This window comes from Eubalaena glacialis, chromosome 1 (genome assembly GCF_028564815.1).
Source record: "Eubalaena glacialis isolate mEubGla1 chromosome 1, mEubGla1.1.hap2.+ XY, whole genome shotgun sequence".
NCBI lineage: Eukaryota > Metazoa > Chordata > Mammalia > Artiodactyla > Balaenidae > Eubalaena > Eubalaena glacialis.
In genome coordinates, this window is record NC_083716.1 from 233,195,131 (window position 1) to 233,218,265 (window position 23,135).

The following is a 23,135-nucleotide window of genomic DNA, read 5'->3' on the forward strand; positions in this document are numbered from 1 at the left end:
CCCCACCCCAAGGGAGAGGGGAGGGCCTGGGGACAAAGCCTGCAACTCACGGGGCCTGGCGGGGAGCCCGGGAGACCGAGGGAGTCCCCTCAGGGCTCAGCTGTGGGCAGGGCCCTGTGGCCAGGGATGGGCCGGGCTCGGACCCAGAGGCTTTCAGTAGGGGCTGGGATTATTGGAAGCCAGAGGCTGTTTTTCACGGTAAGGGGTATCAAATGCTCCCCACCTGGAACTGAGCAGCATGGGGCTCAGGAATCCATGGCCTCGGCTCTCATTCCAAAGGAGGGAGACTGTCCCCATCTGTGCTCCAAGCCTGGGGTGGCTGGGGAGCTGCCTGAGGTCAGACAGCTGGAAACCAGCCTGCCCAGGCCAGCCAGCTAGACATGGAAGGACTGACCTCAAGCCAGGACCCTCGAGGCAGACCCAGTGTGGGACACAGTCTGGGGCCTGCCGGCCCCCCTGCACCCCACCCATGGCCGTCTGAGCAGGGCTGGACCCCTTGGCTGACCTTTCCTCCCCAGGGGCAGATGATCAGTGGGTGATGGGGCCCCAGAGCCTCTCCCCAGGCCTGACTGCATATCACATGGGTTCCTTCTAGAAAAGTCTGATGGAGACATTTGGAGATGACAAGTACTCACTGGCCCGGAAGGAGGTGCTCACCAACATGTGCTCCCGGCCCATGCAGGTAAGGAAGGGCCAGTCCTCCATCCTCCCGCCTCTCCCTGGAGCACCCATGCCTCCGCGGGCTCGGAGCACCTTAGGGGAGGTTTGGGGAGGATGCCCCCAGGCAACACCCAGCACAGGTAGTCCCTGGGCTCCTGAGCTTGATCTGCTACCTCCTGCTCAGACTTGCCGGTGGGCTCAGTTAGAGGAGACATTTCAAGCCCCGCTGCCCTGCTGCCCCCCTGCATGGCCTCTGGGGCTCTTGCTTCCTGGCAGCAGGCGGGGAGCCACGCCAGGGCACGTCCCAAGACTCCAGGGCCCGGACCCCACAGACCAGACCAGCTCGGACAAGGGAATGGGGCCTGGTCAGCAACTCATGGTCAGATGGGGCCCCTGGAGAGGAGAGAGAACATTGGTCTCCCGGAGCAGCCTGCACAGGGGGTCGGTCCTTAGCCCCCACTGTGGCTTGCGGACCCCAGGCAGAGAAATCTCCCTGTCCCAACCGGTCGGGAGAGAGGGAGTCAGGCCGTGAGGCTGTGTCTGCAGCTAGAGGACAGGCCGGCCGCCTGGGAGGTAGACAGTGGGCTTGCTCCTGGCAGCCAGTCTCAGCTCTCCGAGGCCACGCTTCAGCCCCTGTGGGGCTGAGCGTCTTGGGAAGGAAGCACCCCTGTGGACTGTCAGGTCGGCGGGAGCTGTGGATGCTAATGGGTCCAGCGGTGGCCCCAGCCCGGCCTGGGAGCAGTGATAGACCGTTGTTCAGGGGCTCAGTCACTGGGCAGATTCAGCCTGTTTCCCAAGAACCAGATCATCTCAGCTGGTCACAACCAACTTGTTTTCTGAGACCTCACAGCTCTGCCAGGAGTGGGACCATCGGGTCCGTTTGGGTCTGGCTGCCGTTACCCTGCCCCCAGTCACCGATGTCTGTCCCGCACCAAGCACTGTAAAGCACCCCCCATGGAGAGGCGGGGCGTGTGTCTCTGGCCACTGGGCTTGACACCACATACAGGTCCGATGGAGCCGCCGTTCCCTGCCCCCAGCCTCTGGAAGCCATCCACCTCCAAGGCCAACCCAGCCCTGGAGCTCCAAGGAAAGGAGTCCTCTCCTGAGTCACCCAGAGCCTGAAAAAGACCGGACCTCTCCTGGCCTTGCCTGCCAGTGACCTCAGAGGCCAGCCTTTGCCCAGGGATCTGATGTCAGCGAGTGACCAGAGTGACTGTGGCGCCTGGTTTCCTGTCTGTGTCCCAGTGCTGGGTCCTCACCCATCCCACGCTGCCCAGAGGCGCCTTCGCCACCCCGGAAGGGAACCGGGACCCTCTGCCCTCCTCACCCCAGCTTGTCTGGGGAACTGGGCCACTTCTGAGAACAAGGGCCAAACGTGGCTCACAGTGGAGGCTGCTCCCTCCCTCAGTGACTTACCCGAGATGTAACCCAGGGCCCAGGTAACCCAGGGCCCAGCGGGAGCTGGAAGGGAAGCAGACTTGGGTAGCCGAGCAGGGCACCACCAGCTGCGTCCTGGATTCCAAGGCCGTCATACACAGAGTAACCGGAGCCGGCTGTCCCATTTACACGAACACACGGGAGGGTGTGAGGGTGAGCAAGCGGCAAGGGAGGGAGCGAGCGAACACACGAGGGTGTGACTTTGGCCCTGGCCGAGGAACCTGGTCACTTGCTCCCAGGCAGCCGCGGGTCCTGGATTCCCAGCCCTGAGAACTCGGGGAGCGCAGGGCAAGCGGCTTCAGGGCCCGTGGCCAAGGCTCTCAGCACAGCTGCACCGCGCGGGCCAGGCTGTTTGCTGGGCCCCTAGAGAAACTCAGCGTCTCTCCTTGGGCCACAGTCCTAACTCCTGCCCTGTAGGAGGGCCTTTTGAACTCAGGGCTCTGGGTCTCCATCTCAGGACAGGTTGTCAGGGACAAGAAGGGCTGAGGCTGGGAGACTGGCCAACCACTGGCTCCCTTGGCTGGTGAGAGGTGGAGTATTGGGGGCACAGAGGTGCTGGGGTGCAGGCGTGGCCTTCAGCAGGGCAGGGATCAGGACTAGAGGGCAGGAGGTCGGCTAAGACCAAAGGCTGGACCAGGGCCAGAGAGGAAGAGCCAGGCGCCCGTTTTGCTCTGGGTGGAGGGCATCCTGGACCTTCTCTCCTGCCTCCCGTTCTGGCCACATGGTGGTGCTGGGCTTTGTGTCCTGGCGAAGTCCTGCAGCCCCCGGTCCGGCATGGCCATGGGCTTTCTGTCCTGCTCCCCATTTCAGTGTAGCTCTCCCAGCCCCGTCCTGGGGAGGGGGCAAACCAGAAACAATCCCTTCCTCCTGATTCCTGGCAGTAACGGCCCTTAAAACTCAGCAGTGACCGGCTGTGGAGGAGGATGAGTTCCAGCTCCTCCCCAGCTGTCCTCTGACTTCAGCACAGGGTCTCCCCTCCCCTCCCCTCCCCGAGGGCTTGGGTGGCAGGTCCCCCAGGGCTCTGAGGGAGGAGACCCTTCAGCATCTTAAGGGTTCCCAGCAGGAAACACACAGCCTCTCCCCCCGGCCCACTCCACTTCCGGTCATTGGCAGAGGGGCGCTGGGCAAGACCTGCCCTTGCCTTCAGCAGGAGAGGGGCAAGGGCACCCATGGCTCCGCCCAGTCTCATGGCAGCCCCAAGGGTCCCCTCACACAGAACAGCCCCTGACGTCCTCGGGCCTGCCCAGCTTTGCTCAGCTGCCCGCAGCCTGGCAGGTGGGTCCACGCCCCCAAGACTGCCCCTCACGAGGCTCTGAGTCTCCCAGGCTCGCAGAGCACACCCAGCCTGCACCCAGCCTGGCCAGGCTCTGAGGTCCGCCCCACCTCCCCAGATGGCCTTGTACTTCTGCTCGGGGGTGCTGCAGGACCAGACGCAGTTCCGCCACTATGCCCTCAATGTGCCGCTCTACACGCACTTCACCTCTCCCATCCGCCGCTTCGCTGACGTCTTGGTGCATCGCCTCCTGGCCGCCACGCTGGGTAAGGGGTGCAGCACAGGGGGCGGTGCCAGCCTGTGCCCAGCTAAGGGCTACTCCCCCCCCCCCCCAGAGTGGGTGCCCAGCGGCCAGAGGCCACACTGCCATGACTGTGAAGGCTCCAAGGGGTGGGCAGCCCAAGCAGTAGGGGAGCCTGTGCCAGAACCTCCCCTGTGAGCATGTGCTAGGGGCTCGAGGGCCCTCACCGTGGCAAGCCCCCCCTTTCTCGGCCTTCCCAAGCTGGGCATCAGGGAGGCCTCAGCTCTGCGTGGGGCTCCCAGGCCCCATCTGACCCGGGCCAGGGGCACCATGCTGCCCGTCACCCCGCCAAGGCCGGCACACACAGAGCACCCGCCAGTGGACCCCCGATCACTCTCTGCCCAGGCTACAGGGAGCTTCCAGATGTGGAGCCCGATGCCCTGCAGAAGCAGGCTGACCACTGCAATGACCGCCGCATGGCATCCAAGCGCGTGCAGGAGCTCAGCACCAGCCTCTTCTTTGCCATCCTGGTCAAGGTGAGGCCACCAGCCTGTCGTCCCTCCCCTTCCCTCCACCCCACCTTCCCACCAGGGCACCTGCTCACAGGGAGGGCTCCAGGGGTCCGGGGCCTTTGGCAGCTGGGGTGGGCCCTGGGGGGAAACTGCATCCCCTGGCCGAGCCTTGGCTGGAGCCCTGCCCTGCAGGAGAGCGGCCCCCTGGAGTCGGAAGCCATGGTGATGGGCGTCCTGAACCAAGCCTTCGACGTGCTGGTGCTGCGCTACGGGGTACAGAAGCGCATCTACTGTAATGTGAGTACCGGGGGCTGCCAGGGCCAAGGTTAGGGATGTTCTGGACGGGCAGAGGGAGCACCGAGCTGCGTCCACTTAGCACGTTCCCTTCCCACCTGCCTGTCCCTGTTCCCGCTGCTGGGTCTCCTCCCTGTTTCCCCAGCATCTGATGGGGTCTTGGCCCAGGGACAGCCCTTGGTGGACACACGAGCAGGCAGGATGGGAGCCCAGGCCGAGGGCCCTGCTGTCCCTGTCCACAGTGGGGCAGTGACACTGCGCCCCTCGCTCAGCGGTGGCTTGTGCTGGCACCAAGTTCAAGCGATGGGTCCTGCCGAGACAGCCAGCCGCGCCTGCCTGGGATCGGGGATCCAGGCCAAGGGTCAGGCTTGGGCCTCTTTCCCAAGGACTTGAGCAACCAGAGATCAGGTCCATCCATAACCAGTATAGGAAGCAGGGTAGGCAGGCTTCGGGAGATTTTTTAAAGGAGCATAGGGGAAGGAAAGACCAGAGAGAATGGTCCGTAGCCACTCTGGAAGCTGTATCCCCTGAAAAGAAGGAAGAGGCTAGCCCTTGCCTTGGTCCTGCCCTGGGGGGTGCTTTATTCGAGGTTCTTTCCAAGGGTACTTGGTGCCAGTCTAATGCCACCCGAGGGACCTGTTCCAGCTGACCTTGTGGTTAGTGAGTCACCACCTGGCCCCTGACCTTGGCTTTGAATTTCCCAACACCCAGAGGACCTTGGGGAGTGCAGAACGCGGCACATAGTGTGGAATAAACATGGTATGGATGAAATGGATCAAGCAGGAGAGACAGAATGGAGTCCAGGAGAAATCAAGTCGGGCTCTCGTTCTGAAGTTCATTGAACAGGATGGAGTTCAGGTCTAGATCGCCTCTGCTCACAACCCAGCCCTCAGTCTGTGCTAACAGACCCAGGGCCGGTAGGGGCGGCAGCCCTCCAGCCTCAGGTGCCCGGTCCACCTCGACCCTACAGGGATGGTCCCCGATGAGGCAGGACAGACCCACCACCTGCCCCGAATAACACATGGAGCCACCGGTGCCACCCGGCCCCCGCCCCTCAGTGAAGGTGGCCTCTCAAGGCCTCCCAGAAGCTGGCCAGAGGCAGGAGGCGAGGGTGCGGCCCATCCCCCATCAAAGGTCAAGCAGCCAACTGTCAGGCAGCAGGGCAGGGAGCTCCCTTGAGGCCAGTCAGAGGTGGGCCAAGGCCGGGGGCTGCTTCCAAGCACTGGGGGCCTTGCGGGGTCAGAGATTAAGAGGCGGCGCTCAGAGCCCGGGTCTTGAGATGCAGGTGTGTGCACCCCCAGGCACTGCCCCTGCGGTCATACCGTTTCCAGAAGATGGGCAAGAAGCCGGAGCTCACGCTCGTCTGGGAGCCTGAGGACGTGGAGCGCGAGCCGGCGCAGCAGGTCAGACCCGGGGGTGGGGCAGCTTTTCCAGAACACCACTGGGTCCCCGTCCACCCCGCTCTTGGTGCGCCCCCTCCTGCTTCCTGGGGCGCGCTCCCCAGGCCTCCCCTCCTGGGCTCCCCCTACCCCCGGCTCCCGGCTGCGATTTCAGGTTCTACGCAGCAAGGCCGGCAGCGGCTCCCCCCCACCACTCCTTGGGCCTAGCTTTCTGGCAGCGCCTTCCTTCCCCGGAATCACCCACCCTGGGGAGAGGCAGGGGCCTCTGCCTACCTCCCTAAAGCAGGGCCCTTAACTTTGGGGGGCCTTTTGAGAATCTGATGAATGCCGTAGACCTCCGACCCAAGGAAACAGCTTTTTACCTACGACACGCTTCAAAGAGCAGACCCGGACCCCAGTGGTTTCTCCCTGGCGCTGAGCGGCCCCAGCAGGCATTGCCCACAGCAGCACGTGGCTCCTCTGCTTCTCACCAGGACCCCATGGCCTCCGCCCTGAACAAGCTCCGCTTACAGACGGGCCAGCGGAGGCCTAGGGAGGCAGAGCGAGGGGCCCCGGGGCCCGGCTGGGTGGACAGCCCCCCGGGCCGCCCCCTCACCAGCACCCGCGTCCCCTGCTGGGCTCTGCTCTGCCTCAGGTCGTCAGCATCTTCAGCCTGGTGGAGGTGGTGCTGCGGGCAGAGGCCACGGCCCTCAAGTACAGCGCCGTCCTGAAGCGACCCGGCACCGAGGGCCTCCTGGGCTGGCAAGACGAACGGGGCGGTGACGACCTCGAGGAGGAGCAGGACTGAAGCCGCCAGCCCGGCCCACCCCTCCTCCACTCCTCTAGGAATAGGAACTTTGGGCACCACCGGGGATTTTTAATTTGGTTTTTAACAACTCAGGGTTTTGTTTTTATTTTTTCATTCTATTTTATTTTTGCAGCTTGGTTTTCAAACTGGAGGGGGAGGGAGGGGCTGGATGGAAGGCTGCGGCCTGGCCAGTGCTCAGCAGCGCAGAGCTAGACCTGGTCCTCCTGGGAGGCCAGCGCCCCTTCTGCCAGGTTACCCACTGCCCTCCCGTGCCCAGGAAACCAGGGGTTCTCAGTAAATCAGTGTCATGGAATAAAATCAAGTGTGAAGTGCTGTCTGCTGTGTGGGGCACCGGGGTGGCCAGGGTGGTGGGGTGCCCCTTGGACCCAGGACGGGGGACCTGGCCCGGGCTCCACCCCTCACCGCTGAGCCGGGGTTGCCACCCTTGGGAACCTTCCCGTCAGTTCCAGGATGATTCACAGAGCTGGCCGCGTGGCAGATTGATGCCAGCGCCTCATTCTGGCTGATTAGAAACGGAATTAGTATGCAAGACGGCAGGCTCACCCGTCACTGCACTGCACGTAGCTATGTCTATCCCCACCCCAGCACTTCCTCTCTGCCGACTGGCCCCCCCACCCCGTGGCCTCAGGAGGGGGGCTTGGGCCCTGTGCCATCCACCCCCGCTTCCAAGGCCGGAGCTCTGGGTGGCCCTGTCCACCTTCCTTAGGGGGGGCCAGCACCCCAGCATCTCCTGTCCCGATCCTGTGCCCTGGCAGCAGCAAGGGAGCCTGGGGGCAGAGCGAGGCCTGGCCCTGCCCGAGGGGAGGGGCCCCCAGACCGGCCTTCCTGACCAGAGACGGGCAGATGGGCTCCTGGTGGCCCTGGCCTGGCCCAATCGACTGCCTGCTATCTGCCTGAGCACCCAGTGATCCTTGAGGACCCAGGGGCAGAGGTGGGAGGCCACCGCACTCGGCTCTCTCCCCGGCTGGTTTGACCTAAGCCTCTGCTTCTAGTTTCCCCAGCAGACTAGAGAAACACAGGTTGGCTTCCCCAGGAGCTGCCAGAAACTAGGGTGAAAACCCCGTGGGGACCAAGGTCCCAGTTCCACCAGGCTATTTCCTGGGGTGTTGGTATTAACAAGCTCACTTGATATGATTTCAGTGAATTTTCTTCAAAGAAAACTTCAATGGAGCACCTTGTAGGAGGGCTTCGCCGTGGCTGGAGTGGTGACAGGGCCTGGCTGCCTCGGTCTCGGCCACCGGCCGGCCGTGGCTCACATCCCCCCAGCACTGGGCCAGGTGCCAGAGGGGGACCAAAGACACATCACTGTCCCTGCCCTGAGTTCCCTTCTCTCCTCCTCCAGCACCTTGACCAGCCTTCGGTCTGTCCATCCTGCCACCCCCAAGACGTCCCAGAGGCCACCGTTCCCTCTCTGCTCCTGCCCCAGAGCCTTCTAGAGCCAGGTATCTGGAAGGGAAATGGTGAGGGTCCGGTGGTTTGGTATTTGGATGAGGAGGTTTCTGGGTGCTTCTGCAGCCTGGGCCGCCTGACAGTGCGAGCCCCAGGGCCGGACATCTCGGCCCTGTCCTCATCCTCTCACCTACCCACCCTCTGAGGAGAAGCAGCCCCTTTCTCCTCGCGCTGTCCCCCAGGGCCTCCCGTGGAGCCTGGGAGCTGAGGGCAGAGCAGAGCCCCACGGAGGGGCGCCCTCAGGATGGTGGTGGGTCAGCGTGCTGGGCCCTCTCTCGGGTAGCATGGACGCAGGCTGGACACCCTTCCTCACGGCCCCAGCGCCCCAGACCGTGGTGAATCGTAGCCAGCTTGGTCAGCAAGGAAGACCGTTGCTGCCTGGACTTGCTGGGGAAGCAGAGGCTGGCCTCGCCGTAATGGCCCTAGAGCTGCGGGACCCATAGCAGCCCCAGCACCTCCACCCCATTTGACGGAAGGGGGAACTGCACCCAGAAAGGAGGTAGGTCTCTGGCCACAGTGACACAGCCAGACTTTGCCCAGCCAGGTCCAGGGTTCAGGCACCTGCCCTCCCCCAAACGCCCTGCCTGTGGGCTCAGAGCAAATGGCCCAGCGCTCTTCCCCCCAACGCCATCTGCGTCCTTCATCTGCATCGCTCACTCAGCAGGTGTCCTTGACACCATCCACGTGCAGGGCACTGTCCAGACACACATCCATGGTCCAATGAGGGAGACAGCCCCCTATGGTCCCTCACTCGGGTGACTGATGTTAAAGGGGGTGACGAGACCCAAATCTTGTCAAAAAGGAAGCCGTGGTCGTTCCTTCAGCTGTCCCAGAGCACCTGCATGTGTCCTCAAGGAGCCACCTCGGGTCGCCATGGGGGAGGGAGACGTAGACGCAAATGATGTCACTGCAGGACAAGGTTCTAGCGAAGTTCAGAGGCTGGAGTGTGTGTTCCCAGCCGTGAAGGGTGGGTGCTCAGAAGAAGAAAGCACCCGCAGCCAGCCCACATGGGCAAAGAAACTGAGGTTCGGAGATTCCTGACATGAGCCGTGAAGGGTGGAGGTCACTAGGATCAGAGGGTGCCCAGAGGACGGGCAAGGAGGTGCTGGCGAGGTAGGAACGGGGTAGATCCCCACTGACCCTTATGGCAGCCAGAGAGCATGCACTGTGTGCTGTGGGCCGTCAGAGCCCCGGGGGGATTCTCATCAGGGCCATGATGGGATACGACCTTTGTCCTTCACTCATTTATCAACAGCAGTGAGTGCCTTCGATGTGCCGTGTCCTCTGGGAGCTTATGGTCAGGAGGGGAAGTCACGTTTCTAGTGTGGCAGGTGGTGGGGGAGGTGTTGACGGCAGCGGAGGAAAAGTGGTGCTGAGGAGGGGGCGTAGATGCAGAGACGTCCAGGAACCGCCCGGGGCTACTTGTGGGCACAGCCCGAAGGCAGGAGTGGGCTTGGTTGGTGAACGGGGCCAAAGGGCCTCTGGGGTTGTTTTCCCAGGGGCCCCATCTCTTTATGGGACCTACTCCCCAGCTTCTAGCCCATCCCTCCCACCTGCGTGGGTCCCCAGGAGCCACCATTCTGTACCACAACATCTCTGATGGGACCTGGCGTGGGCACCTGGCCCATTCTTTCCTGGGGTCTCTCCTAACTAAAATTGGGAGAGGGTGTCACTCTCTCCCCAGGATGGTAGTTTGCAAGACATAGAAGCTCATGTTTCCAGAAAGTCACTGTGAAGGAAGCAGTGTACACCAGGAGGAAGGGAAGTGGCCTCAGAGAAGGCCTTCCGAGACCGAGAGCCTCGGAGGCACTGGGTTTCCCGCACCCCAGGAGACCCAGAGGCGCCCCCGTGTGGTGGGCTTTTCTGCCTTGTGGTAGTTCACGTACCATGAGGAGCCTTTCCATCAATTCCCTTCCCCCTAAAGCTACTTCACACTTGGTTTCTTTCCTTTGCAACCAAGATAGGAGTCTTCCTGAAGCCTCAGGATGTTACCAAAGGGATCTTGGGTGCCCTCCCGCAGCAATCAGCAAAGCCCATCTACTGACATTGGTTGTAGTAAAGTTTTTTTCAGGTGCCAACCAAGGAGAAAGGGCAACTCATGCTCAAAAGACCCAAACTCCCTGATGGCTTTCAGGGAAGGAGTTTTAAAGGCAGCAATACAGGGTGAGGGTTTGGAGGTACAGGATCAGATTGTGGACTTTCTTCTGATTGGTTGGTGGTCCGGGTGCTATTTCAGGAATCTTAAGCATCAACCTTCTGGTTCCAGCCAGTCTGGGGTCTAAGTGCTTGTGGTCAGTATGTAGTTACCATTGTCCACCTGGGTGGGAGGGTCTTCATTCCTGCAGAACACCTCAAAGATTTGTGTCAGATTGTTATGTATAATCCTTGAGAAGAAACTAGATGTCCTGTGACTCTATTGTTTAAGCTGTTCTTACTTTTCTTGCTTGACTGCTTTCCTCTGTTTCTGCATTCCCTCACTTCTCTAATTAGCAGCCACTTGTGTCTGTTCTTTGGAACTCAGGGAAGGCCTAGGAGACTTTTTTCCTACAAACAAGAAATGGGGGACACAGCGGGGCTTTTGTACCCAGAAAGGCCTCGTGGGTCCTGCTCAGTTTCAGTTCCCCATTTTTCTTGATCCTCCTCAATCCTGAGGGGGACAGGGACAGGATGAGAAAGGGAATAAAGTTTTGGATAGAGACGTTCATCATAAACTCAGCAGCGGAACTCAGTTTTAGGGGGACTTGGTTTCAAGGACCCTACCTGTTCTGGCCCCTTGTCCTGCCCAGCCACCCCGGCTAAAGTGTCCCAGAGTAAAGCAAGGTGTTCCCTTCAAGCCCTGCCCAAATCGCAAGTTTGTGATCAAAGAAACTATTGTGTTTAAGTTTGTTTTGGGATGGTTCATTACGCAACCATAAAATGCAGAATATCAATAGAATATATCAATAAATATAGCTTAAAATTGAAAAATGAAGAAGTATGTGATTTAGAAACAATGGTAAATATCAAAATTAAAATCTAAGAGGAGGAAAATGGTTGCCTCGGAGATGGGAAACTGCAGTGAGGGAGACAGGAACCTGCTGTTTTGTTTTATTGTAACAAACCTTATGGGTCTATTTGATACTTTAAACTACATTAATGTATAACTTGGATAAAAATCAAAACTAAAACTAAAAAAAAATTTTTTTCCCCTTTTTTTCTTTCTTTTTGCTTAGCAGGAATGGATCTACAATTGGTTTAAAAGGCTTCTTGTACACTCAGCAATGGGTGTATGAAACAGTCCATTATTCCAGCAACTAAGATAAATTCCTGCTGACACGACCTGATATTCCCACTCAGCTAAAATGCTGCCTAAGGTTTTTTTCTTAAAGACTCAGGTAACGGTCTTGGGGGTGACGAGTCCCGGTTGCCTCAGTGGAGCCCCTAAGGGGCCTTGTTTATTCTGTGTCTGAGCCCAGGCTTGGGTGTCCAGGGTGAGGGGCCAGCCAGGCAGGAAGCAGCCGCCTGGCCCAGGGAAGGGCGGTCCTGCAGGTGAGGCTGCCGGCCCAGGTGTGGCAGCTCCACAGAAGAGCTGAGCCTCAGGCCCTTCCTGGAGGAGTTCGTGGGTCTGAATCCCGGATTTCAGGGTTATTTGGAGTTGGGGGGGTGGGTTAGGTGTTGAAGCAGATTAAAGATTTGAGGCCTGGTGAATGGAAGGAGGAAGATGCCTTTCACAACAAAGAAGGCTCTGGAGATGGAGGAGGGTGCCTTCAGCACTTGCACATAACTTAGTATGACAGGATAATCTCTTTGAACCTTGTCTTTTTATGGGTTTTTGTGGTTTGGGGATTTTTTTTTTAATATGTAGGAAGCCACTTTAGGGGGGAAATACATTTAAATATTTCACTTTTTAAAGTTACTATTTATTATTATTTTTTGGCCACACCGTGCAGCATGTGGGATCTTGGTTCCCCGACCAGGGACCATACCTGTGCCCCCTGCAGTGCAAGTGCTGAGTCTTAACCACTGGACCGCCAGGGAAGTGCCTTAAAAAGTTATTTTACTTAACCAGGTTCATGAATTGCATTGATTCTTTAACGTTCTTGAATTGTACCTTGCTCAGTTCTGGAAAGCAGTCAGCCAAATACTGAAAAAGCAACAGAAACTGAAGTGCAAAATAGAACATGAAACAAAAACTCTCCTTTAGCATATTTTACTTTAATAGATTTTCAAACTACACAAAGTACTGTTGGAATAAAATTGCCCTCCTCGTTCTTATGATACAAAATAGACGTGAAATTATTTTCACTCCTGAGTTACAGGAGGCTCTTGACTTTTTTTGGGGGGGTGCTGCACCTTGCAGCTTGTGGGATCTTAGTTCCCCGACCAGGGATTCCAACTACTGGACCGCCAGGGAATTCCCTGGGAGGCTCTTGACTTTCTTAGGCTTTCATTTCCACACATTATATATTGATGCCCAAACCACCTTTCGGCCTGGGAGTTGTCTTTCATATGCAACAGCTACTACCATACTAGCACCCCAGGACAGAGCAGAGGCCTGGCCTCTGCCAACTGCCTGGCTGAGCCTCCCTTCCGCCCAGGGCTCTGCTGTACCCCAGCCTCTGACAGGCTGAGCCAGAGCTCAGTACTGCATACGGGGCTCCACAGTCATTGAGAGTCCTCCCCAGGAACTGTGTGAGAGCGGGGGCTGGTCTGTCTCCTGCTTTGGCGGTAGAGCGGTCCCCTTTCCTCTCCCCACCCCAGGCACCTGACCCAAGTTCCCCTGTGGAAGGGAAGTGCCGGGACGTTCCTCCCTGGTAGGTGGAATGGGCCAGAGGGAAACAGTCTACACAGACCTTGATTAGGAATTGTAAAATATTTGTTTTCTGGAAATGAACTGCTTTAATATTTGGCCATTTGTTTGGCTTTCAAACACTCAACTTGCAAACATGCCTTAAGGATATTAAGTCCTGCCTTAAGGTTAGGGTTTCACCCCTACCCCACCTCCAGAATTGCCTCTGCACCAGGCCCCATGCTAACAGCCCTGTGACACAGGTACTATTATTTTTCCCATTTTGCAGATGAAGGAATTAAGACTTGAAGAGGTTAGGTACCGGAGAATACCCATAATAAGTGGTGGAAATTGAATGAGCCCAGGCTCAAAATCTGCTGAGTTCTTTCAATCAACATTTCTCAAAGCTAAAGCTTTTCATATATCACCTTTTCCCCCCCCCGCCCCCACACTACATAGCTTGCGGGATCTTAGTTCCCTGACTAGGGATCAAACCTGGGTCCCGGCAGTGAAAGCGCCAAGTCCTAACCCCTGGACCACCAGGGAATTCCTCATGTATCACCTTAATGAGTGTTTGCCATGGCCACAAGCTTACTTGTACTGAGGCAGGAGATAGATGGGCTCCAGGCTAGGTGTTTACAACTGGCCTCCTGTTTACATTTCTTGGGGTGAGAAAAAGATGGGCATCAGGCGGGACACTTGCAACTAGCCTCCTGTTTGCATTTCCTGAGACAGGAGATAGGTGGGCTCCAGGTTAGATATTTACAACCAGCCTCCTGTTTGCACTTTGAAATAGAAATAACAACAGAAACAGGGTAAATAGCACGGCTTTGTCTCCTGTGGACACTTTAACAGTCGTGGCAGGAACAGAGAGGGGCTAAACCCTATTTGAGTAAAGATCAAGAGGTCATATATTTCCCATCCTTGGGGCAAGGGAGACATTGCACTTGCGCAGAAACACTCGTTGGGCAAAAAGGAGGGGGCACCACCCCATAATACGTGATGCCAAGGCCGTCCCATAGGCCTCTGGGCTGGAATCCCTCTTGGGAAAAAGTTGCGCGTGTGTGTTGGGGAGTGTCCTAGCGCAGGTCAGGTGTGGAAAAGAAACCAGATAATTGGCCAAAGGTAAACATAGACCTGGAAGAACTGCCCTATAGAAATGACTTAACTGCCTCTTCACTGCGCTCCTCCTCGTTAGGGAGGACGCCCACACCCTTGCTCTCCGGGTGTGCATCTCTGCCTTGCTTCTGTCTTAACTAAACAAACTGTTTCTCTGTGTGCTCTCCCACTCGTTGTGCTGTTGTGCTGTATCTCTAATAATAAACTTTGTACCTGTTTTTTAGTTTTGGACTCCTTGAGAAATGCATTTTGCACTGGCGGCAAGAGCCAGGGAAAATTTGCCTCTAGCCTCTAGCCCTATGCTGGTCTAGTGGCTAGGATTCCTGGATTTCATCCAGGCTACCCAGGTTCAATTCCTGAGCAGGGAACTAAGATCTCACTTCACGCCACCACTCACTGCTGCCTCTCCAAGATCAGTACTATTGTTTTGTTTTGTTTTGTTTAATTTTATTTATTTTTGGCTGCGTTGGGTCTTCGTTGCTGCGTGCGGGCTTTCTCTAGTTGCGGTGAGCGGGGGCTACTCTTCGTTGCAGTGCGCGGGCTTCTCATTGCAGTGGCTTCTCTTGTTGTGGAGCATGGGCTCTAGGCGCGCAGGCTCAGTAGTTGTGGCGCACAGGCTTAGTTGCTCTGTGGCATGTGGGATCTTCCTGGACCAGGGCTCAAATCCGTGTCCTCTGCATTGGCAGGCGGATTCTTAACCACTCTGCCACCAGGGAAGCCCAGCAGGCAGATTCTTAACCACTGCGCCACCAGGGAAGCCCCAGTACTATTGTTTATTTAATTTTTTTAATACATTTTTTTTTAAATTGAAGTGTAGTTGATTTACAATGTTGTGTTAGGTTCAGGTGTAAAGCAAAGTGATTCAGTTATATATATGTATTATATACATTACATTTTACATAAATATATGTATATATTCTTTTTCAGATTCGTTTCCATTATAGGTTATTATAAGATATTGAATATATTTCCCTGTGCTATACAGTAAGTCCTTGTTGTTTATCTATTTTATATATAGTAGTGTATACGTCTTAATCCCAAACTCCTAATTTATCCCTCCCCCTCACTTTCCCCTTTGGTAACTAAGTTCATTTTCTATGTCTGTGAATCTATTTTTCTTTTGTAAGTAAGTTCATTTGTATCTTTTTTTTAGATTCCACATATAAGTGATATCATATGATATTTGTCTTTGTCTGACTTACTTCACTTAGTATGATAATCTCTAGGTCCATCCATGTTGCTGCAAATGGCATTATTTCATTCTTTTTATGGCTGAGTAATATTCCATTGTATATATGTACCACATCTGCTTTATCCATTCATTTGTTGATGGATATTTAGGTTGCTTCCATGTCTTGGCTATTGTAAATAATGCTGCTATGAACATTGGGGTGTTGGGACTTCCCTGGTGACACAGTGGTTAAGAGTCCACCTGCCAATGCAGAGGACACAGGTTCAAGCCCTGGTCCGGGAAGATCCCACATGCCACAGAGCAACTAAGCCCATGGCCACAACTACCGAGCCTGCACTCTAGAGCCTGCAAGCCACAACTACTGAGCCTGCGTGCCACAACTACTGAAACCCACATGCTACAGCTACTGAAGCCCGTGCCTAGAGCCCGTGCTCCGCAACAAGAGAAGCCACTGCAATGAGAAGCCCGCGCACCACAACGAAGAGTGGCCCCCGCTCACCGCAGCTAGAGAAAGATGAGGCAACGAAGACCCAACGCAGCCAAAAAAAAATTTTTTTAAATATACATATATATAATTCTATCTTCTAAAAATAAAATAAAATAAAATAACCACCACCCAAATCAAGAAATAGAATGTGGCCTTCGTCCTCCCCATCCCACCCCATGCCCTTTCTCCTACACAACCTATCCCTTCCTTCCCCACCAAGGGGAACCACTGAATTTTTTGAAAATCATTTTCTTATCATGATTTTTATCTGCAATATGGTTTAGTTTTGACTTGTCAATTTAAAGAAAAAAATAACCAAAGAGTTATGAGTTTAGTGTTACTCAAGGGCATTACTGAGGACTGTAGCCTGGGAAACATTGTCTCAGATTGCTCTGAGGAACTGCTCTGAAGAGATGGAGGAGGAGCCAATATATATATAACGATTTTTTTGGCTATGAAAAAACATAGTCAAGCACACATCTCAGTAGAAGATCAGTGCTGATCAGGAAGAACAGATATCTCAATGATTTTAGTGCTTTTCTATGTATGGCTCGTGGGAATTATTCCTGAGGTATGCATCTCAACTGTCTAGGGACTCATTTATCCAAAGCACAGAATGCCTCATCCTGTTTTCTCCATCATGAATTCCCCTGAGGGCACACTGTTGGTGGGCGACTGCAGTGGGTTTCAGTTTAACCTTTGGTGTAACCGGATGGTGAAGGACACTCTGTTCCTTTTTTTTTTTTTTTGGTTACAGTCTACCCCCTTTTTGGTCATAAGTTCAACCAAGGTTTGAGAGGCATTTCACGACCAATTTGTCCCATGGTGCTAGGAAGTGTCATTCCTAGGTCAAGTGAGGATTCCATTGGTAGGCCATTCATGTGCTATGTCTGGATTAGACCCTGTTAATAACCTAAAACTTCTCTGGATCATCTGTCTTACTAGTCTATTATGATCCAGGAAATGTTTCTCCCTTGTTGCTTCTTCCCATATCTAGAGTTGTACTACTACAATTAATTTTCTAGAGAGCTACATATGTGATTAATTGTCTCAAGGCATTGAGTCATCATTAATTTTGTCAGAGAACTGGTTATCCATCAGGTAATACAAGAAACAAGAATCATAAAATGGGCAAGGTATAAGTAATATAGCTAGCTAGTACCATTAGCAAGGTCATAGTACAGCAGCTAGACAGAGAAGAAGGAAGGATTTACTACTTGCAGCAACTAGGGAGAACACCGGGGATCTTCCCAAAGCAGTTTCTTCCGGAAAAGCAAAAGTGGGGAATTTTTAAGCGAAAGGTACCTGCATATTCATGCAGGGGGCTTGGGCAGTGGACAGAGTCCAAGCTTTAGCTGATTGAAGTCATGAGGGTCAGAAAAGGCAACATCAGCATCCCTTAGGTTCCTGTTGATCTGGTGGTTGAGCACTCTAGGGGGAGGGTTTAAATTCTGCAAAACAGCTCAAGACAGTACTTTAGGCTAATTTCTACCATTGAAATAGAACTGGGAGTCTTTACACCTGATTCATTATCTTTGCAATCGTTACTTCTCTTGTCTGATAAGTTCGCCCTTAAGACCATTATTACTGAGACCTGTTCAAGGGAACACATTGTGGCCAGGCTTAGATCACAAAATGGCTTATGCCAAAAAATGGCTTCCTTATGTCAAGAAAGTCTTTCCGGTTCTCTTTCTCCAGGGACTTCTACCCAATCTGGTTACACCATCCACAGGTAGAGACATAGCTGTAACATACATATGACAAACAGATAACCAGAGATCTCATAGCTTCATTTCAAAACTTAGTCATGAACCAGGTATTACAATATAAAGCTTACTAGTTTATAAATACCAGTTGGAATAAGTTATCTTCTCAAGTGGCTAAGGCTTTTTACTATTTGCAGAAAACATTTTAAGATTTGTATTCGTCCTTGACAAATCCTTAAAGAGGCTGTGAATTAGATTTTAGATGAGAGAGCCTTTCCAGCAGTTTGAGTTTTAAAAGACTTCTTTTCCCTTTTTTCTCCTTTGGTTTCAAGCTCTACCTAATAGAGTTAACTGGCTCAGTCTCAGGCCATTATGGGCTGTATTTACATTTCTGATTTGTAGAGATTTGTAAGACAAGGACAGTTGCTTTTCATTCCCAAAGGAACTGGGTTGCCACCTAAATGATATCAAAAGATTGATTTGTCCAACTACATTTTCTTTAATTTGCTCCTTTATATCAGTTAGAATATTCCCAACTAAACTGGAAATCAAAAGATTTCTATATTCTAGATCTTTAGGATTCAATGTACCATGCTTTGAAAAGTTTGCACAAGGCATTCAACAAAGGCCCTCTTTCAGGTCTGGACTTCTGGTCAAAGTCAGACCAATTCACCCTAGGGGCAAAATAAAGTCTCCATCATTGCTTTTATTAGCCCCCAGTTTTTACCTCATACTGTATGGGCTCAGGTAATCCTATTGATTTCCTTACGTATTTTGAATTAACATTGCCTAAGAGGCAGATGTATATGCCCTGTCTTTTTTATAAATTTATTTATTTATTTATTTATTTATGGCTGTGTTGGGTCTTCGTTGCTGCACACAGGCTTTCTCTAGTTGCGGCGAGCAGGGGCTACTCTTCTTTGCAGTGCACGGGCTTCTCATTGCGGTGGCTCCTCTTGTTGCAGAGCACGGGCTCTAGAGCACAGGCTCAGTAGTTGTGGCACACGGGCTTCGTTGCTCCGCGGCATGTGGGATCTTCCCGGACCAGGGCTCAAACCTGTGTCCCCTGCATTGGCAGGCGGATTCTTAACCACTGTGCCACCAGGGAAGCCCTGCCCTGTCTTATATACCAGGCAGAGGAAGCATTTCCCAATGAGACATATGTCTATCCCCACAGTACAATCAGGAAAAGGAGAAGTAGCCATCTTACATAAAGCACATTCAGATACACCACTTTTATATAAACTTTCATCTCCCAAACAAGTCCACATTACTTACCCCAAGTAGAAAAATTTTAAAGGCCAGAAGAAAAAAATTACACTTGAGATACCTGACCAGCAATCACTTGGGGCAACAGTTAGGCCAATTAATCAAGTCCAAGATTGACAAAAGGGGTCCCTTGGCTCGACCCCTCACTGGGAACCCCAAAGCCTTTTTTATGAGGATGGATAAAATAGCAGGGTGGCAGGGATAAAAAGGAAGGTTTCTGGGGCTCCTTGCAAAACAGAGACTTGTTAATGGAGTCCTAACAGAGGCTAAGGTTTAGGGTATAAGAGTTGATGGAATTGAGATGTGCTCTACTGGATGCCTTCTCTCGTGATTTGCATCTTTCACCCACCACTGTTGGTGAGAAGCAGTGAATCTGTTGCATGCAACAAAAGTCTCATCATTTCCATTGCTGTCTAGTACTCCATGTATGACAATGCTATAATGTTTTCCTTTTTCCTGCTGATGCTCTTTCCAACTTTTGGCTGCTTATTAAATGGTGCTGCTTTAAATGTGTTGGCACATACCTCCTGGGGCACATGTGCCACGGATTCTCCAGGACATTTACCCAGAGTAGAACTACCTCCATCATGGGACAGGCATGTCCTAATGTCACTGGAGAAGGCTTGTGTCTGCAGCGGACTCAGCTCCTTTTCCTCCTCTTCTTCTCCAAGGCTCGCAGGCTTGGGCTTTTTGGTCTTTACCAGCCTGGGGTCTGTGATACCACCATGTGGTTTATGCTGCATCACTTGAACACCTTTCCAATGTCTCCCTGTATGAGAAACCTGTCCAGTAGGGGGTGGAAAGGCAGCTAAGGCAGAGGCAGATGGGAGAGTGGCTAACAGAGCAATGACAGCTGCAGAAGAGGGATTGGGGGAGGGGCTTTCTGAGGGGCCCTGTACGGAGGGAGCCAGCAAGGAGGGCAGGGACCAAGGAGAGGGCAGATTCTGAGGGCCAAAGTGCGGTGCCACACAATGTGCCAAAGAGCCTCTGCCGCCTTTCTCTGCCAGTGACTCCCAACCTGCCTCTGCCCCAGCTCCGCCTCCTCCAGTGCTACCCCCTCCAGCAGCATCTCGGAGGCCGACCTCCTCAGCCCAGCATCCCCTCCTCTCTTTACACCCTCTTCTAGCCCCTGAAGCACAGCCCAGCACCAATCCTGCGACCTCGTCTTGGGACTTACATCCAGACTTCTCTTCCGGCCAGATCCCACGGGAACCCACTTACCAGCTTGACTTCCTGCTCCTCTCCCAAGGGCGCCAGACACTCTGGTCAGGGGAGGCCCCAGGGCCCCAGCCCGTAAGGTCCACACTCTTCCTACTGACCAGCCCAGGGGACCTCAATTCTTCCCCGGGACAGTGTCCAGGAGCATGAGTGGGTTGAGGCATCCCGCACCCTCCTAGACAGGAGGCCCCGTACTGGTTGGGTCTGCGGGGGCTCAGCTGGGCCTCCAGGATGCTTTACATGCGGTCACTGTTCAAGAGACTTTAAACTGAATCAAGTTGTCTCCTTTAAAGAACAAGCAGCCGCCGAGCTTCTGATTTTTGTCTCTGAGACCCTCTCTGGCCAGCCTCTCGCAGAGAGCCCCATCAGAGCCTCTGAGACCTCAGCCCCTCCTCCTGACCTGTTTCCAAGGCCGGTATCATGAGTTCTCTCTACTAACAGTTGCCTTCTGGGGCCTTCCTTTCAGCTTCGCCACCTCCCTCCAACCCCAAATGCCAAAACTAGTGCTGACCCTTCTGCAGGTGGAGAGATTCCCAGCATGAGGGCGAGCATGATCCCTGGGGTACCCGGATGAACCCCGATGTGCGCCCTCCAGCTCTGCTGAGTCCAGAACACATCTCTGCAGACACTTCCCCCGTGTGACCCTTGGGTGCCCTGGGGTTCGTGCTGTCTCTGGTTCCTTCCACAGGCCCCCCAGGACTGGCCCTTCCCGAGGCTGTTCTCCAGTCACTCCCATCTGCCCCTCGGGAAGTGCAGAGCCAGGTTCTAAAGGACACAAACCATAACCACAAAGAAAGGCGGCTTCCCCCTCCCCCAATGCCAGTGCCTTCACCTTCCATGTGACCTCTGAGAACTCTGGGCGGCTGACTTCCACAGGACTCCAAAGGAGCCTGTGACCCTGGGGCCGCGACCTTACTGCTCTCAGCTGAGCGCTCCTTTCTGAGCCATCAATTGCTCCGGGGCTGTGATGCGCCTAATTGCTATGTGAGCAATGCTGGCCTCCCTATGACCAACTTTCCTGACGGCCCTCGCCTCGGGCATGCTGGGAGGAGGGATGGGTGGCCCTGCCTCCTCTCCCGGCCTCAGAACTGCATGGGCAGGCCTGTCCAGAGGGGAAGACCTCATCAGGAATCCTAGGCCAGCCAGGCGCTGCCACTCTGGCTGGCCTAGGCTGAGATGACGTCCCCCAGCCCCAGGGCTCACCATGTGCCCTCCCACCTCCCTGCCAGATGCCCACTTGGCTTCAGGAGGCTCGACACCTCCCTGATTCCATGTGGCCCCCAAGGAAAAGAGGGCAAAATAAAACTTGTGTTGGCTTCCCGCATCCCAGCACGAGTGGGGACGTTCATACCAGTTCTACAGGACTGGTGGGAGGCGGCACTGAGAGCTGGGGACGAGGGCCCAGGGAGCACTTGCCCCTAGAGAGGGAGGCCTCCATTTCCCCAAAGTGCTGGGGGGGGGGAGGTGTGGCCTATTGATGATCAACAGCCTTTCTGTTCCCAGCTGCTGCCCTGCTCTCCCCTGAGTGAGGACTGTCAGTACATCTCCAGGGGACATCGTGAGACTGGGAGGGCAGGAGGCAGGCAGAAGGCATCCCCCACGGCTCGGCTGGTGCTGCAGTGGGCTCAGCATCACACACCCCCACCGTCCGCTGCCAGCAGTGCCTGCAGGGGGCACCATGCTGGGGGCTGGGACCCAGCCCAGAGAGCCGAGGGTGGTAAGTGGGGACAGCGGCGGAGGGCGCTGGGGCTCTAGATGGGGCCCCACAAGACAAGGCCTTCCTTCCCAGAGAACAGAGAGACCAGGACAAACATCCCGCAGAGAGCAGGCTCCGTGCAGCTGGCCATGCCCCGGCCCGAGGTACCCGTAACCCCAGAGTGCAGGACTGGAGGTGTCGCCTCCTACTCCAGAGCAGAAAGCTCTGCTGCCTGCTGCCTTGTCATCCCTGGGCCCCAGGGGACAGCGTGGAAGAGCATCTCATCACAGTCAGGTGACTCGGGGCCCAGAGGAGGGAGGCAGGGTGCCCTGGTGGGAACGTGGACAAACATCCTTTGTTTACTGCAAGAGACACAGGGTTTGTATTTGGTCTCCGGTCCTGCCCAGGCACAGGACAAAATGTACAAGAAACCAAGAGGGATCATAGCTGATGATCACTTAATGTCATCATAAGAAAAGCATTAAAGGAAACTTTATACTCCACACCTATTAGCGTGGCTAAAATTAAAAACAGTGACAACACCAAATGATGGTGTGAATGCAGAGAAACTGGATCCCTCATACATTGCTGGTGGGAATGCAAAGTGGTGCAACCACTCTGCAAAACAGCCAAACCTGGAATCAGCCCAGAGGTCCTTGCACATGAGAATGGTTAAACACGCTGCGGGGTCCACTCACCCTGGACACTGCTCAGCGGCACAAAGGAGTCAACAGCTGATCCTTGCTCGGGTGAATCTCCAGGGAATTAGGCTGAGTGAAAAAGGCCAGTCCCAAAGATTGCATGATTCCACTCATGTAACTTATTTGAAATGACAAAATTTTAGAAATACGGGACAGGGATTAGGGACAGAGGGTGGGGTGGCTATAAAGGAGCAGGTGGGGTTGGAGCTGTTCAGTACCTTGACTGTGGTGGTGTTTACATGAACCCACGCATGTGATAAGATGGTACAGAACCTACACAATCACAAATGTGCACATGTAAAATGGGGGAATCTGAATAGAAATGTGAAAATCTGTGAATTATAACGTTGGAGAAGATTGGACGAAGCGTACAAGGGATCTCTATTATTTCTTACAACCACAAGTGAATGTACAGTTATGTCAAAAATTCAAATTAAAAAAGGGGACTGGGAATTCCCTGGACTAAAGATTAATCTTGGAGTAACAAAACTTTAACCTACGGCCTGGTCAAAGGAACTGATTCATTAATTAAGGGCCTGCCCAGGAGTTAGTCTCTCCTGACCTGTAGCCAAGAATTTTCCGAGCACAAGACTATGCAGGGGACAGAGGCAGCTATGGGGGCAACTCGCAGAGGCCAGGAAGGATGCCCCCTAACCTGCTATGTCCTCTGAGAGCTAGAGTTTCACCTGGGTCAGCGTGGTGAGCGGGTGGAAGAGCAGGTCAAGGGAGGAGGAGAGGGCTTCCCTGGTGGCGCAGTGATTAAGAATCCGCCTGCCAACACAGGGGACACGGGTTCGAGCCCTGGTCCGGGAAGATCCCACGCGCCACGGAGCAGCTAAACCCGTGCGCCACAGCTACTGAGCCCGCGTGCCACAACTACTGAAGCCTGCTCGCCTAGAGCCTGT

General features: G+C 54.3%; 1 protein-coding gene and 1 long non-coding RNA gene across 3 annotated transcripts in view; both read left to right on the plus strand.

Moving 5' to 3' along the window:
• Positions 1-6,933, plus strand: part of DIS3L2 (DIS3 like 3'-5' exoribonuclease 2) — a 378,405-nt gene extending 371,472 nt beyond the window's left edge. For both annotated transcript variants that reach the window (XM_061188495.1, XM_061188488.1), the window contains exons 16-21: positions 596-682; positions 3,489-3,636; positions 4,017-4,147; positions 4,316-4,420; positions 5,719-5,820; positions 6,452-6,933. In XM_061188495.1, the coding sequence (XP_061044478.1) occupies positions 596-682; positions 3,489-3,636; positions 4,017-4,147; positions 4,316-4,420; positions 5,719-5,820; positions 6,452-6,604 (726 nt within the window). In that variant the 3' untranslated portion in view covers positions 6,605-6,933. The remainder of the gene's footprint in view (positions 1-595; positions 683-3,488; positions 3,637-4,016; positions 4,148-4,315; positions 4,421-5,718; positions 5,821-6,451) is intronic.
• Positions 6,934-8,460: 1,527 nt separating this feature from the next.
• On the plus strand, positions 8,461-21,722 carry LOC133101208 (uncharacterized). Its single transcript, XR_009702602.1, has 4 exons — positions 8,461-8,573; positions 11,290-11,448; positions 21,337-21,550; positions 21,623-21,722. It is a non-coding gene; the product is annotated as an uncharacterized LOC133101208 (long non-coding RNA).
• Positions 21,723-23,135: the final 1,413 nt, after the last annotated feature.